Source organism: Phocoena phocoena, chromosome 19, assembly GCF_963924675.1.
Source record: "Phocoena phocoena chromosome 19, mPhoPho1.1, whole genome shotgun sequence".
NCBI lineage: Eukaryota > Metazoa > Chordata > Mammalia > Artiodactyla > Phocoenidae > Phocoena > Phocoena phocoena.
In genome coordinates, this window is record NC_089237.1 from 47,854,646 (window position 1) to 47,872,130 (window position 17,485).

Sequence of the window (17,485 nt, forward strand, 5' to 3'; positions counted from 1 at the left end):
CAACAGATTTAGAGCCAGCTGACATTTTTTGATCAATTGTTGTCCCTGTGTTAGGTGCATTCACATTTGTCATCTCACTTCATTGTCAACAGGAAGGTGGGGGGTCATTATTCCAACTTTACAAATGACGAGAATGGGGCCTGAGGTCACAGCTGGCCAGAGGCTGAGCTGGGATGTGGATGCTGGTCTGTCTGATTCCCAGTCCCGTGCTCTTTTTACCGGACCACAGCTGCTGGTGAAAAATTACAGGCAGGGAAGGGAAACCCTGCTGATCCCAGTGGCCTTGCTGCAGGCAGGGTTTTTTATAATCAAATTACTGTTGGGCATTCTTAACTGTGGGTTTCCTGGTGTTGAAGGAAGAGAGGTCTCATTCAGAGGCTTGGAGGCTAATTTAACAGAGGGGAAATGTGTTCAGACCATAATCTCTCCTTCCCGTCTCCCAGTGGTCAGTGGGCATTTTTGCCCCACCAGAACGGCTGTTGGTCTCTCTGGCCCTCGTTCCTTCTTCTGTGCTCGCCTGTCCCCAGGCTCACTTTCCTGGCATGTGCACTCCCCTACCCCTCGCCCACCCTGGAGAGGCCGCCAGTGTGGGGTCATGCTACCACCGCTGCTCATGACGCTGCCAAGGGCTGTGGGCCTTCTCGCCTGGAGTCTCCTTCCTGCCCCCTGAGTTTAGCACAAACACACGTACCTTCTCTCCCTCCCTGTCCCCCCTCTTCCTCTCCGTTTTTCGCCACCGCATCCCATCTTTCACCTAGAACACTTGGCTTTGCTACTAACAGGCTGTGTGACCTGAAGCAGGTCAGCTGACATCTCTGAGTTCATTTCTCACCTCCTCCCCACCTGGATTATCATAAGGGTCAGGTGGGAGGTAGTGGGAATGAATCCTGGGCCTGGATATTGACTCCTGCTCTACCACTGTGTGTCCTGAGATGCAGGACTTGATTTTCTCGTACCTCCCCGGCCTTAGTTGCAAAATAGGGAGAGTAGCCCCTTTCGGAAGGTCCCTCCCTTGCAGCACAGCCATTGTCCACTCCTCTTTGGGTCCATACAGGCGTTGGCACTCCCATTACTGTTCCTATTTTATTGAGCTCTAATTATTTACTTCTGTGATTGTCTTAGTCTTTAGATGGAAGTCAGTTCCTTTATTCAGTCCTTCATTCAGCAAGTATTTATTGAACACCTATGTGCCAGGTGCTGAGGTTAACAGATGAAGTGGGGGAAACAGACAATTAATTAAATGAGAAATTATAATGCAGAGAGATAAGTGACTCGATAGGGTATATGCAGGATACTATGGGAGTACTACCTGGGGGAGGGGTGGATGCCAGGAAGGCTTCCTGGAGGAGGTGACCTTCAAGCTAAGGCCTAAAGGACAAGTAGGAGTCAACCACGTAAAGGGGAGTAGGTAGGAGGAGAGGGACTGAGGCTGATCTTCCCAGGGTCCCCAGCCCCAAGCCAGTGCCTGGCCCAGAGGGAATCAGTGTGTTAGTTGCCTATCTCTCTTCTTCCTCGCTGCCTCTGGATGTGTTCCTGTGCAGAGGCAGGGGCTTGGACCACAAGGCTTCATGGACCCTGGTGTGCTGTGGCCAAGGGCCTTGCAGAAGTGTTCTGGATGTGGCATGTCCTGGAGAGCTTGGCTGCAAGGGTGGGGTGGTGGGGTGGGGCCCTGGTATTGACTCATTGGCCCAGAGCAGGAATGCAGATGAGCCAGAAGCAGGTGTGGGAGGGAGCAGGGAGGATACTGAGGATGCAGGAGCCTTATCCAGGGTTCCTTTCTCCTGGGGAAGGAGAGAAGGGCTCATTAGGGACAGCCCAGTGGGACCCCTTTTGGGGCAGGGAGGCTGGTGAGCTTGATCACATCCCTTCTACTAACATGATCTTTTGTATCAGAATTGTAAGAGCTGGAATGGACATTGCCAGCCTTCTCTGTAGCCAGGGTTTCCTCTAGCACGTGACTCCTCCAAATGTGTGAGATGGCTCAGTTCACATCCCCCTTTCCCTGACCTTCACTGTCACTTGAAGCCCCCAGGGATGGACTCATGCCAAGACCTTCTTTGACCTCGATTGAGCTGTGCCTTCCCCCAGTCCCTGGGGACATTTCCTGGCCTCTCTGATCTCCCACTGATGCTCTTGTGGTTTCTGGGGCTCAAACAAGCACAGGATGGGGCTGCGCAGGACAGAGGGGGTGGGCTGTGTGTCTGGTGGCAGGCTGGGCTGGAGGAGGGAAAGCAGAGACAAGATCGGCTTCCTGGGTTTGGCTGAGCAGGTGGTGGGGTACTTTTCACACTGTCTTGGGGGCCGGGGCATGAAGAGTGAGTACGGAGCCTGCACTGGGATGAAGGAATGAAGATCATCATAGTTGCCATTTACTGAGGGTATTTGTGCCCCCTCCTCCCTGGACATATTATATACGCCATACCTTATCCTACAACCACTGTGCAGAGGGGGTCAGATTTTTCCATTTTACAGATGTGGAAACTAAGGCTCAGAGGCTGAGTAACCAGCCTTGCACAGCTTGTAAGGTGCAGAGCCGTGGGTTAAAACCTTGTCTGCTGAACAGTAAGTCCAGGGCTATTTCTTCCACGCCATGCTGCCTTCTTTTGAGGGATTTAAAAATTCATTCCTTTCCTTTTGAGCTGGGACATTGCTTTTCTCCCAAAGCTGGAACAGGACCGAGGGTTGTGGATAGATATTAAATGTGATGTGTTTATTAGTGTTGGAAGAGACTCCAAGACCCAGGTGAGCCCTGGGCTGAGCTCTGGGGCCTGGTTTCTCCCTCTTGTTAATAGCACATCACTCGGTGCTCTGGGCCCTGGGCCATGGATGGAGTATGAGTTTTCCCAAGCCATTTGCTTTATTTATTTTTAATTTTCCTTGTGGGAGAGCCGCAGGACGTGAGGATCGCTCTCTTTTTTAAGGCACATTAAAAAAATTTTTAAACCGAAGTAATACATGCAGTGATTAAAGAACAAAACCCAGGCTGTTTTGTGAAAGAAAGCAGTTCACCTTGCCTCTGCCCCCTCCTACAAGCCCCACCTGCAAAGGAATCATGTCTTACTCTTTTAGCTGTTTCTTCAAACCTTTGAGTAGGAAGTTTTGGGCTCTGTGAGGGCCATGTGAATGCCTTTAAAGGTGCAGGCACCTGTTTTCTTTCTTCTACTTCGTTTTTATTCTCCTGACACATGGAGCTTCTCAATTCGTAGATGGAAAATTGAGGTCCCAGCCTTGAGTCCCACAGCATCCTGTACCCTAGCCTTTCCTCTCGTCACGCATCACAGGCCAGCAGCATTGAGAACTCACTCGAGATAAGAATGGAGGAACTTCCCTGGTGGCCCAGTGGTTAAGACTCTGTGCTTCCACTGCAAGGGGCATGGGTTTGATCCCTGATCAGGGAACTAAGATCCCACATGCTGCATGGCAGGACCAAAAAAAAAAAGTTAAGGATGGAAGGACAGGAATGCTTCCTGCACCCTGACTTTCCCACACCCCTAAAGGGGTCTCCCCTTAAAACCTGCTGGCCATGGTGCCTCTCCCCTGGGATGGACCCCTTGCCCTTACTACGTATGATGTGTGGTGGCTCCACCAGCCCTGGGCTCCCTAGAAAAACAGCACTGGCAAAGGAGGGGTCAAAGGTCAGGTCTAGTCAGTGTGGAATAATAGCTCCGGGCGGACACCCAAATCCTGCAGTTCCTTGTTTAATCTTAAGGAAGTTGTTCAACGTCAGCAGCAGCAGCAGCTGGGGTGGTAGCAGCCACAGCCACAGTGGTGCTCAGACAGACAGTCAGGGGCCCCTGACTCGCCAGGGAAGGCACTAGTGGAAGATGATGGATTTCTTAAAGAACGTTTTGGTGAGTGCACCCGGGCTATGGGGCAGTGCCTGTCCACACAGGTGGCCTGGAGTGGCTGGGTCAGGGAGGAGCCAGGACCCCTCCTGCTGTCACCTGGCAGGGAGCCCCTGGTGCCTGCTGGCCTATCGTGGGGTATGGAAGCCACCTGTCACTCAGGGGAAGGAGGAACAGAGATTAGGGACAGAGGGGACTGTGTGTGTGGAGGGGACATGGGAGGGCGTGGGACAGAATCGGGGACCAGAGCCTTTCCTCCCTGGTGTGGCGGTCCTGGCATGAAGCCGGGCAGAGCTCACCTCTGTGCTCCTCTGTCAAGGCTTCCTGATGCTGGGTGAGGGCCTGAGGGGACCCTCAGCCAACTGCAGGCTGTGCCAGGTGGGGTGCCAGGGTGAGAGAGGGAGGGACTCTGTAGCTGGGCTTCCGCCTGGCTCCAGGCACTCGGAGCTAGCGGGCCAGCCCTGTGGGTCCAGCCCTCTCCCCTTTGTGCTGTGTGCCTGGGATGGCCCTGGCAGGGGACTCTGTCCTGTCACAGAGCCTCCGAGCTGTGCTGTTAGTGTGACACTTGGGAGTGCTGTGTGTGACATTCCTGCTGGCCTGGGAGTTAAGGTCCTTTCCTGCCAAGTCAGACAGTCCCTGGAGGCTCTGTGGGCCCCCCTGTTTCATCTGTGCCAGGCCCCTGTGCGCATGGGGGCCCAGGCTGACTAGGCCAGGTTGGAACTGCTGGCCTCTTCTCATTCACGACCTACCTGCTGCAGGTGGGTGTGGGCTGTGTTCTTTCCTTTCTTTCCCTTCCCGGGCTGTGACAGTTTAGGGATGAGTGTGGGGAGTGATAGGACACTTGTTAGCGGGTTGGACCAAGGAGTCCCCCAATCTCAGGCTGTGCTACCACTGGCTCCGGAATGGGGGGCAGGGTGTGAGCCTGGTGACACTGTTACAAACTGAAATGGCCTGACACCCCTGGACCTTGGCAGGATATGGAGTGGTGCGTTGGAGGGTTTAAGGTGGATACGGATGTCATCTGATTTATCTTTCAGAAAGACCATGTGGCTGTTGTCCGGGGGGCTGATTAGGAAGGCATTGGTGTGCAGGCCGGGAGGCTGCTACATGGTCCTGATGAGGGGCAGTGAGAGCTGATGGAGGTGGGGGAGCTGCTGAGACGTGCTCAGACTTGGGATATGTTTTGATAGTGGACTTGCAGGTCTGTTGCGTGTGGGGAATGAGGAAGAAATCAGTGATAATCCTGGGGGTTTTCTCCTGAGCGTCAGGATGGGTGGACGATGGGGAGACTGGCTAAGGTGGAGGAAAGTTTTTGAGGGAAAGAGTTAATGATAAAAAAAAAAGGAGTTAAGGAGTGTTGTATTGGGCCTAGTTAAGTCTGAGATGTCTGTCAGACACGCACGTTGAGATGTGGAGTTGGCAAACTCAGATAGATCTGGACCTGAATCTGGCTTCTGCCTTTTACTAAGTGTGTTCACTTTGGGCAAGTTGCTTAATTACTCAACCCCTTCCACCCCTCTAACCATCCCTCCCTGGGACTAATGGGGTGGCATTTGTACTAATGGGGTGGCACTGATTCAGTGCCCCAGTGCCTGGCATGTCACGTGTGCCCAAAAGAGGATACCTTGGGGCTCCCTACACTTTCCTTACATCTTCTCATTTTCCAGCTCAGGAACATTCAATGGCTCCCTGTTGTACACAGCAGAGCTTGGAAATTGTGTCTTGTGGACTGACTTGGCTCATAGATGAATTTTGTTTGGTCTACGTAGAGATTTTAAAAACTTTTTTTTTTTTTTTTGCGGTACATGGGCCTCTCACTGTTGTGGCCTCTCCCGTTGCGGAGCACAGGCTCCGGACACGCAGGCTCAGCGGCCATGGCTCACGGGCCCAGCCGCTCCGCGGCTTGTGGGATCTTCCCGGACCAGGGCACAAACCCGCGTCCCCTGCATCGGCAGGCGGACTCTCAACCACTGCGCCACCAGGGAAGTCCTAAAAACTTTTAATTGGTTATCAATGCATAGAAGTTGGGAGAGTTTACCTACAAATTTGGATTTCTGGCTTATCCTGAAAAGTTGAAAACTCTGGTAACATCGAGCTTGCATTTCCTCTTGCAGCCTGGCAGAGATGAGCAGCAGTTGCCTCTTCTGGAAGGAGCATGTACTCTTCAGTTTACCATTGTTTCAGTCCCCCAACTCTTGTTGTTGTTGAGGGGAAATTTTCACAATGTAAAATTAATCATTTAAACTGAATAATTCGGGACTTCCCTGGCGGTCCAGTGGTTGAGACTTCGCCTTCCACTGCAGGGGGTTCGGGTTCGATCCCTGGTCGGGGAGCTAAGTTCCCATGTACTTCAGGGCCAAAAAACACAAGACATAAAGCAGAAGCAATAGTGTAACAAATTCAATAAAGACTTTAAAAATGGTCCACATCAAAAATAAATAAAGTGTATAATTTAGTGGCATTTAGTACATTCACAATATTTTGCAACCATCACCTCTACCTAGTTTTAAACTATTTCCATCACCTCCAAATAAAATCCCATTAAGCTGCTGCTCTCCATTCTCCCTCAACTCCAGCCCCTGGCAACCACCCATCTGCTTTCTGTCTCTATGGATTGATTTACCTATTCCAGATATTTAACAGAGATGGAATCATACAGTATGTGACCTTTTGTCTCTGGCATCTTTCACATGGGATGTTTCTGAGGTTCATTCACATTGAAACATTTATTAGCACTTCACTCCTTTTTATGCCTGAATGATATTCTGTTGTGTGGATACACCACAGTTTGTTTATCCATCCAACAATTGATGGACATTTGGGTTGTTTCCACCTTTTGGCAAGTGTGAATAGTGCGGCTCTTTAGTGTACAAGTGGAAAACATTCTTGTGCAAGTGTTTGTTTGGGTACCTGTTTTCAGTTCTTTGGGTATCTACCTAGGAATGGAATTGCTGGGTCATATGGCAGCTCTATGTTTAACTTATTGAGGAACCGCCAAATTGTTTTCCACAGCAGCTGTACCATTTTACATTCCCACCAGCAATGTATGAGGGTTCCAGTTTTTCCACATGCTTGCCAACACCTGTTATTTTCTATTTTTTGATTATAGCCATTCTAGTGGGTATGAAAGTGGTATCTCATTGTGGTTTTGATTTGCATTTCCCCATGACTAATGACGTGGAGCATTTTTTTTATGTGCCTATTGTCAATTTGTATATCTTCTTTGGAGAAACGTCTATTCAAGTTCTTTGCCCATTTTTTAATTGGGTTGTTTGTCTTTTTGTTAAGTTGTAAGAGTTCTTTATATATTCTGGATGCTAGGTGCTTATCAGATATATGATTTACAAATATTTTCTCCCATTATGTTGGTCGTCTTTTTACTTTCTTGATAGTGTCCATTAAAGCACAAAAGTTTTAAATTTTGATGAAGTTCAGTAATTTATATTTCCCTTTTTATTGGTGTCATATTTAAGAATCCATTACCAAATCTAAGATCATGAAGATTTAACTTATGTTTTCTTCTAAGAGTTTCACAGTTTTAGCTCTTAGGTTTAGATTGTTGCTTTTTGTATTTTTGTATATGGTTTGAGGTATAGGTGTCCAACTTCATTTCTTTTGCATGTGGGTATCCAGTTTTCTAGCACCATTTGTTGAAAAGACTGTTCTTTCCCCATCGATTAGTCTTGACCCCCTTGTCAAAAGTCAGTTGACCATAAATGCATGGATTTATCTCTGGACTCTAAATTCTATTCCATTGGTCTATATGTCTATCCTTATGCTAGTACCACACTGTTTTGATCACTGTAACTTTGTAGTAAGTTTTGGAATTGGGAATTGTGAGTTCTTTCTCAAGAACGTTTTGGCTTTCTGAGTTCCTTGAGTTCCCACATCCATTTTAGGATAAGCTTTTCAATTTCTGCAAAGAAATCCAGCTGGGATTTTGATAGGGATTGGATTGAATCTGTAGATCACTTTGGGTGATTACTGCCATCTTAGCAGTATTGAGTCTTCCAACCCATGAATAAGGAATGTCATACCATTTATTTAAGTCTTCTTTAATTTCTTTCATCAAAGTCTTCTAGTTTTCAGTGTGTGAATCTTTTACCTCCGTGTTGAAATTGTTCTAGGTATTTTATCCTTTTTGATGTTCTTGCAAATGGAATTGTTTTCTTAATTTTATTTTCAGATTGTTCATAGCTGGTGTATAGAAATACAAATGACTTTTGTATGTTGATCTTGTACTCTGCAATCTTGCTGGCTTCCTTTATTAGCTCTAGTAGTGTTTGTGGATTCTTTTGTGTTTTCTATATTGCATTATGTCATCTGCAAATAGAGATAGTTTTATTTTTCCTTTTCAATATGAATGCCTTTCATTTCTTTCTCTAATTGCTCTGGCTAGAACTTTCAGTACACTGAATAGTAGTGGTGAAAGTGGGCATCCTTGTTTTGTTCCTGGTCTTAGGGGAAAAGCTTTCAGTATCATTGAGCATGATGTTAGCTGTGGATTAAAAAAAAAGCCCTTTATCATGTTGAGGAAGTTCCTTTCTATTCCTAGTGTTCCGGGTGTTTTTATCAAGAAAGCGTATTAGATTGTGTCAAGTGCTCTTTCTGCATCAGCTGAGATGATTATGTGGTTTTTCCCTTCATTCTATGAATGTGATATATTACATTGATTGATTTCCTTATGTTGAATCAAGCTTGCATTCCTGGGATAAATCCCACCTGGTCACAATGTATAATGTGCTGTTGGATTTGGTTTGCTAGTATTTTGTTGAGAACTTTTACATCTATATCCATTAAGGATATTGATCTGTAGTTTTGTTTCCTTGTAGTTTCTTAGTATGGTTTTGGTAATGCTGGCCTCACAGAATGAATTAAGAAGTGTTCCTTCCTCTTCCGTTTTTTGAAAGAGTTTATGTAGGATTAGTGCTAATTCTTCTTTAAATGTTTGGTGAAATTTACCATGAAGCCATCTGATCCTGGACTTTTCTTTGCTGGGAGGTTTTGGATTACCGATTCAATCTCTTATTATCTCTTCATTCTTTTATGTTACTTGCCTGGTACTTGTAGTCATTTGCATTTTCAAATCCTCTCTTACAGATTTAAATATAAATCTGCATAATTTTTAAGTTGTCCTATAAAAACCAGCCATCCTCCCACCCTGCTTCCCTGCCCAATCTCTGCTCTGGCCAGGTTGGTCCCTTTCATACACCCCCTGCATTAAACATTGTAATTCCATAGGTCAGTGGTTCTCACAGTGTAGTCCCTGGATCAGGAGTATCCATATCACCTGGGAATGTGTTAGCAATTCAGATTCCCTAGGGCTGGGGCCAGGAACCTGTGTTTTAACACGCTCTCCTGGTAATTCCGTTGTATCACCATTGCCATAGGTAATAGAGAGCCTTGTATGCTCCTGGCCCAAGTTGACATAGTTGAAGCTGTGCCTCTGCAGGCCTCAAGCAGCTGAGGAGCTATGTTCAGTGTGAGCTGGTATGAAGGCAGACCAAAGAAGGGAAAGAGAAGCATGAAGGTTGCACAGGGGAGAGGGGGGAAAGAGGCTTGGTTGGAATAGGACCTGGATGCAACTGTTGGCTGTCCAGGGTGAGGGGTACAGTCTGTGGCCAGAGAAGAGACAGCCCTTACTAGCACATGCATTGGCCTGTCCTGCCCTGACTGTAGCCATCCTGAGGAGATAGCCCCGGCCACCCACAGGCCTAGGAGTCAGTCTCCCCTGCCCAATTCATTCTCATTCATTCAGGAAATGTTTCTGGAGCATCTACCCTGTGCCAGGCAGCTGTACATCCAGGGATATAGCAGTGAACAAAATAATCAGAGCCCTCCCCTCAAGGACCTTCTATTCTAGTGAACCGCCCTTTGCCTCCTTCTGCAGGTTCCAGCAACCAGAGTGGCGGCCAGCTGGCCCTCATCCTGATGTCCTCTGGATGGGGGCCTCTGAGCCAGCAGCAGAGCCAGGGCTGCGCAGCATGTGCTGTGCTTGGGTGGGCTTGGGACACATCGGGTCTGGCTCCTGATGGGGTGTGTGCTCTGGGTTCCCAACTCTCCCAGCTTTCCAAAAATCTCTACAAAACTCTCCAGAAATCCTTTTCTTCTGTGGTGTCTTCCTTCTCTGTATAATGAGGAAACCTGCTCAGACCCGTTTTCTTCCTCTCCTCAGCACCACCCAGCCCACATCTCCATCCCATTCTCCTGGGACTGTGGGGGGTGGGGAAGACACCTTGTCCTCCATCCTCGTCTTGTTTTACCGTTTCTGGTTGCTGTTGACATGCCTTGGCCTCCTCATGCATGCCCTGGCTTGAGGTGGGATAAGGAGACACTTGCTGCTGTGCACGGAGCGAGTTCTGCGTTGGGTGCTGTGTCCGGCTCTGCAGACTGGCTCACGTTATCCCACCACAGCCCTGTGAGTCGGTGCCGTTTTGAGCCTTGTTTCAAGGTGCAGGCGCTCAGATGGCCTCATCCTGTGTGTGAGCAGTGGGCGTGTGGTACCTTCTGGGCAGACTGCTCACACACAAATACAGCCTGCCTGCAGGAGGGAAGCAGAGGAGGCCAGAGCTAGGGCAGGACCCCCCGCAGGGATCTGGTGGGCAGCAGATGGATGGCAGTGGGTGCGACTTCAACTAGAGTCAGAAAGGGAGGGGTGTGTGCTGGTGGGGGCCCTTCCTGCAATGCAGCAAGAAGGAGAGGACAGGTGGCCACCCATCTGCCAGGAAAGGTCACGTCCACGTGTAGAGCCGCTGTGGACCAGAGAGAGGCAGGCCAGGCTGCTCCTGCCCGCGGGAAGGGCACAGGGTGCTGAGATGGGGTGGTGGCCCTGCTACACTCGCACATGCTCTATCCCTTCCATTGCTTCTACTTCTTCACCACCTGGGCAGGGGGCTAGCACCAGAGTGAACAAGTAGGGGCATCGGGAAGATTCCTCAAGACTGGCCTTGCAGTTCCTGTTCACTTCTGTTCCTGCTGTGTCGGACCTCCTCTGGCCTTCTCCCCGCAAGGACGCATTTTGTCCTTCTGAAGGAAGACTGGTCGGTTTCTATACTGAGAGGTGGGAGGACACGGCTTGAACCCGGATCGAACCTTGGGGCCCAGCCTGTGGTTTCCCCGGCTGGGTGCTGGCTCTCGGTGATGATTTCACATCCTACTTGACTGACTGTTAAAGCAGAGCCCAAGGGGAAATGCTGGCCGCTGCTCGGATTTGGGTGTTGATGGCTGTTGCTAATAATAAATTAGACAGCTGGGCTGCTATTGATGAGAAGGCTGAATTACATTTCTCTGTGAAAATCCAGCGCCTGGCTTCCCAATGGAGGGGGATCCCCTTCCGAAGAATGCTTTAGGCTTTCTCTCCTAAAGGGCCTGTGGGACGATGCCAGTGAGTCAGTGAGCATTTACTGAGTGCCTGCTGTGCGCCCTTGGCCGCGTGAAGCAACCTCACGGGGTGTGGACAAGGGTGGGACTCAGTGGCCGGAGCTGCTGTTCCAGGCTGGCCTGAGTCACCCTGCTTCTGGGTGGAAAAGGAGACTTGCTCTTTGCCAAGGTTGGAACTGTCCCATTGGAAAGTTCAACAAGTCACCATGAAGTGGGGCTAGGCCAGCTGGGGCCGAGTTGCCACTGGCTGATTTCTGCTCCTGGACACTGTCCACGCAGCAATTGTCCACCCAGTGTGTTACTCAGGGCTGAGGCTGAATCACAGCCCTTTCATCTCACCACCTGTGCCAGCCCTGAGGCCACGGAGCATCTTCATTTGGGAAATAGACCCATTTTTAACAGTAATCTAAACACGCTGCCTCTGGGAAGACCAATGAGGTCAAGAAAAGCTAAATCAGGAAAAGCTAACTGTCCTGAAGGTACTAGACCATCTCCCAACAGGCAAAGCTTGTTTCCAGAGCGAACTTTCTAATAGTTCCTTATAGTAGTTGCTGTTTACTGAGCGCTGGCCGTGGACCAGGCCCTGGCACTTCTTGTCCACGTTCTTACTTCAGCCTCACATGAGCCCTGAAAGGCAGGGGCTGATCCCGCTTTCAGGTGAGGGAAGTAAGAGAGATTGAATCACGTGCCTTGTACCACGCAGCCGGCCAGTAGCAGGTCGGTCACTTCCCATACCTGGCTTTGACCACTGGATTCTACTCCCTCCTGTTGAGTTGGCCTTCTGTATCCATGGGTTCTGCATCCACAGATTCAACTAAAGATTTCGATTTTGATCCCCAGTTGGTGGAACCTGCGGATAAAGGGGGATAAAGGGGACAACTGTGCTATTCCATTTTAAATAAGGGACTTGAGCATCCTCAGATATTTACAGAGGTCCTGGAACCAATCCCCCACAGATACTGTGGACGGCTTTATCCTTCTACTGTACCCAAACCTCAGTAGCTCTCCAGCGCCTTCCAGATTAAGCCTGAATTCTTGGCGTTTGGAATCTCTCAGGCCTAGACCCCAGCCCTCCTTTCCAGTCTGAACTTAAGGATGTTGACCCAGAGCCCTCAGGCAGCCAGGTTCATCCACTCACCATTCACTGAGTACACACCGTGCTTCTCCACCTTTGCCCTCACAGTTACCACCGCCTGTAATGCCCTCTCCACCCTCTCTATCAAGTGATTTCTGTTTATCTTTTAAGGTCTGGCTGGAATCCAGCCTCTTACAAGAAGACTTCCTTGATGTGGTAGTTTTAAAATATGTCCACAAGCTCTTTGATACTTTTCTCCTTCAGAACCTAATTCCCCTCCCCTTGAGTGAGGGCTGGTCGTGGACACTAGCTTCTAAAGAATAGGATAAAAGGGAAAGGATGGTGTAAAGGTAGTATAGCTTCCTTCATGCTTTCTCTCTTGGATCACTTGCTCCGGGGGAGTCAGCCGCCACGTTTTGAGGATACTCAAGCAACCGATGGAGAGGTCTGTGTGATGGGGAACTGGGCCCTCCTGCTGACAGCTTTGTGAGTGCGCCATCTTGGAAGCAGATCCTCCAATCCCAGTCTAGCCTTCAGGTGATGCAGCCTCTGCTGACGTTCTGAATGCAACCGCCGGAGCCAGAACTGACCAACGAAGCCACTTTTGAATTCCCGACCCATGGACATTGTTGCGAGTCATCAAGTTTTGGGGTAATTTGTTCTACAGCAGTACAGAACTAATATCCTTACCTCCCAGCAAGAAGTGCTTCATGCCTCCTCTGAACCACTGGTCATCTGTAACATAACCCTGTGTAACTTTGTCTCATAATTAAGGTCAAGTACCCTAGAAATGGAGCCCTTGCCTAGTACTTCCAGTGACCAGTCCATGCCTTGCCAGCACTTAATCATTTGGGGTTATTCGATTAACCAACACAGGGAACATTGTGTAGGAACACACCTAAGGTATTTTGGTTGCCAGTTTACATGGATCCCAGGGGGTAAGCTGGATATGGGGGTGACTCTTAGTCTATAACACCCAGGGCCATGGTTAGACCTGGAAATGAATTGGCCTGAACTCAGGGGCTTTCTGTGGGCACAAAAGGCTGTATAACTTGGGTCCTTGGGCACAGCGTCTTATGAGGGTACAGGAAAGGCATGTAGCAGGAGTTGGGAGAAGCAAAAAAAGGCATGCCAGAGCCTCTGCTTATGTGTTGAAATCTTTGTGGTTGATTAACTGCAAAAATAATTTATAATTGTTATAGAAAATTTTAAAAAATACTTAAAAGCAAACAGGAAAAAAATTATCCTTAACTTATAACTCATTTTGACATATATCCTTCAAGATATTTTTCTCTGGAGGGGTGATGTGTATATTCAACATGAAGACATATATGTTGAGAAAAAAGGGGTCACATTGTTCTAAACCCTACTTTTCTCACTTAACAGTACAATGTGAATCTTCCTCGTAGCATAATCAACACAGATCTCCTCTCAGAGTATTTTATTGTACGGGCATACTTCCTTGTATGATTTATTCTTTGCCTCATTGATGGGTACTTCGGCTCTTTCCACTTTTTTTTTACCCATAAACAGTGTTTCGACAGATATCCTTGTATACATATCTTTGTATAGTTGCCCAAATATTGGTTTCGGGTAAATTCCTGTAAGTGGGTTTATGGGCCAAAATACATGAACGTTTTTCAGGCTTTGGACACATAGTACCAAACTGCCCTTCAGAAAGTACCAGGTGCACACTTAACCTACAGTCCTTGCCAACACTGGATTTTCTTTTTAATTGTGGCCAATCTGATAGGTGAAAGATGTTATCTTACTCTTATCTTAACTTCATTCATAACTTGGGAGGTTGGGCATGTTCCAATTGTTTATTGGTCATTTTATATTTCTCCTTTAGGAAGTTGTTTGTTCCTGTCCTTTGCACATTTTTCTGTTTTCCTTTCCAAAACTTATTTCTTTGAAATTGAATTATGCCAGTAATGTAGGTCTACCTGCTTGTGAAGCAGGCCATGTATAAAGCAAACCCCCCTTCACTATTCTCTTCGCCTTCTCAATATAATCACTTTTTGATAGTGTGAGGTATCTTCTGTATTATTTTCTATGCATTTATATACATACATATAGGTCTTTTTACGTTTTGTTTTTATTAAAAGGGGATCGTATTCTATGTGATGTTCTGATTTGCACCCCCCCCCTTAATATATCTTGGAGAGCACCTCATATAAGCAATATCGATCTACTGCTTTCTTTTTGAATAACTGAGTAGTTTTTCTTTTTGAACAGCTTTATTGAGATAGAATTCAGTACCATAAAGGCACCCATTTAAAGTTCACAGCTTAATGGTTTTTAGTATATTTACAGAATTCTGTAACCGTTACCCGCAGTCAATTTTAGAACATTTTCATCAGCTCAGAAAGAAACCATATATCCTCTAGTTATCACCTTCCAAATCCCCCATTTCCCTCAGCCCTAAGCAACCACAAATCTACTTTTTGTCTCTTTAGATTTGCCTGTTTTGGATATCTTATATTAATGGAATCACGTGGCTTTTTGTGTCTGGCTTCTTTTACTTAGCATAATGTATTCAACGTTTATGCATGTTGTAGCATGAGCCAGTACTTCATTCTTTTTTTTTTTGTTAATGGCTGAATACTATTCCATTGAATGGATGTGCTATAATTCGTTTATTCAACAGTTGATGGACTTTTTGGGTTGTTTCCGCTTTGGGGGTATTATGAATATTGCTGTTGTGAACATGAGCGTACAAGTTTTTGAGACATATGTTTTAAATATATGTTTTCATTTCTCTTGGGGGTATATACCTAGGGGTGGAATTGCTGGGTCAAATGGTAGTTCTTTTTATGTTGCTGGATTCAGTTTGCTAGAATTTTGTTGAGAATTTTTGCATCTCTTTTCATAAGCTATATTGGTCTGTAGTTTTCTTTTCTTGTGATGTTAATTTTGGTGTCAGTGTAGTACTAACCTTATGGGATAAGTTGAGAAGCGTTCCCTCTTCTATCTTTGGGAGAGTTTGTGAGGAATTAGTATTACTTTTTCTTTAAGGGGTAGAATTCACAACTGAAGCCATTTGGACCTGGGCTTCTCTTTGTGGGTAGTTTTTTGATTACTAATTCAATCTCTTTATTTAATATGGGTCTTTTTAGATTTTCTGTTTCTTCCCAAGTCAGTTTTGGTAGTTTGTGTATTGCTAGGAATTGTTCATTTCATCTCAGTTATTGGCACACAGTCTTTCGTAGTATTTGTATTTTATTCTATGTAGCTTATTCTAGCCAATTTCCTACATTTAAGTTGTTTCCATTTTTTGCTGTTACAAAAAATGCTGCAATGGCCATTATATTGTATCTGTCTTTGTGTTCACTTGTAAGTGTGTTTATAGTACACATTCTCCGAAGAGGAACTGTTGGGTCAGAGGTCTGTGTATTTAAAATGCTGATTGTTTCTACCTCCTTGTCCTCTTTTTGCTCATCTTTCTAGCCTTACCGATCTGAATAAGTTCTTTATGTCTATTAGTCTTGGTATCCTGGAGATTGGAGTCGGTAAGAATACACAGAACGAGTGGGAAGGATAGGTTTGAGAGCTGGGCGTTTGATGGCTGCTTCTGGTCAAGGGTGCTTGATGTGGGTGACCCAAGCTTGTCCTCAACCCTGTACATCCACAAGTGGGGTTTCCAGACCCTGGAACCTGAACTGCTGGGGGGTCAGAGACTCTTTGCCTCTGATGGGCCACCTTTAGCCTGGGAGAGGTCACTTGGAGTCTGCGGCAGGGCCAGGTCTCTGCAGGTGACTCCACAAGGGTCCTTTCCATGGTGGTTCTCCTCTGAGAATGCTAAGGGTGACGGGGCTGCAGGCAGTTCTGGCCCATTGGTGCCTGCAGAGGAAAGCAGGGTGGATACCCTACCTCTGCATGAAGAAGTGACAAGGACATGCTTCCTTATCACTGCTTTCTTTTGTTTCCTATTCATCTGGGGACTGTCTCTTCTGGGCGCTCATTAACTCGTGGCTTGCCAGTGCCCTGATGTGGGCAGTGATCTTATGACAAAAAAGTGTAGCTGTTTTTACAGAACGGGAAGTGGGGACACTTCTGGGGCAACCTCTGCATGTGTTTATTAGGGTAGGGCTTTCAGTCCTTCACCCTTTCATTCCACTTTTTCTCCTTTTGGTCTTACCCGGAGTTTACAAGGGTGGCACCAAAGTAGGTTAAAAGTTTGGACTTAACATAGTTTACGATTTTAAAAATAACCCATCCAGGCCACTGGAGGCTGCAGTTCAATGGTTTTTAGGTTTTGCTCACCAGTTCTTGGGTCCCAAAAGGTGCCTTGGGGACAGGGGACAGGGACAGGCAGAGGTGACACATCAGGGGCTCTGCCTTGGCCAGAGCAGCTGTGCTTTTACTGGTTTTGTATGTTGGAGTTCTAAGTGAGACTTCTGTGAGAAGACAGAAGAGCTGTGTGTTGCCACAAAAGTTGGAAAACTACTTGTGTGGGACATCTTGGCCTCACTGTTGGGCTGAAAACATCCCAAACACGAATCCTGCTGGAGGCTGAATCCCAGGGCTTTTGGAGACCTTGGCTTTTCCCAGGGACCCCTCCCTCTTGACAGAGACCGAGTAACTGTTCTCCCCAGGGCCATTTGCCAGGCCGGGCATGCTTTTCTCCCCCTCTTGTTGTATGGGGTATTCTGGCCCTCCAGCCCTGCAAAGGCAAGATCAAATTATCTTCTCTCTTGATCCCAATGAATTTTGTCCCTGGGGAAGCCCTGGGTTGAACTTCCAGACAGTCAACGGAGAGGCTTTCTCAGCAGACCTCCTGGCTGACGCCCCATCTTTCTCTCCCCGCCCTCTTTGTGTCTTTCAGTCAGCGGAGTTCTTTGAGATGCTGGAGAAAATGCAGGTGAGCATCCTCATTGTCGGGGAGCCAGGCACCGGGTGGGGATGCTGCAGTGACCTCAGCGGACACGACACCAGCAGAACCCACAGGCAAAACTCGGGTGCTTGGAGGGAGGGCAGAGAAGAGAGAACTCACAGTCCTGATGGCCTGGACCACCTGAGGCCATTTCCATGTCGAACGGCACAGAGGATTCTGGGACGGCTTCCGCCTGAAGGATGGAGAGAAGACAAACAGAACCTGCCAGCAGGGCAGACGGATGTGGGGAGGGTTTGAGGGGGTCCGTTGTCCCTGCAATGGGTTGGAAAGAAAGCCCCTTCTTAGGGG

General features: G+C 47.5%; 1 protein-coding gene across 1 annotated transcript in view; it reads left to right on the forward strand.

The window, feature by feature from the left end:
• Positions 1–17,485, forward strand: part of RAP1GAP2 (RAP1 GTPase activating protein 2) — a 204,284-nt gene that overhangs the window by 130,506 nt on the left and 56,293 nt on the right. The window contains exon 4 of the mRNA XM_065898044.1: positions 17,129–17,164. Coding sequence (XP_065754116.1) covers positions 17,129–17,164 — 36 coding nt within the window. The remainder of the gene's footprint in view (positions 1–17,128; positions 17,165–17,485) is intronic.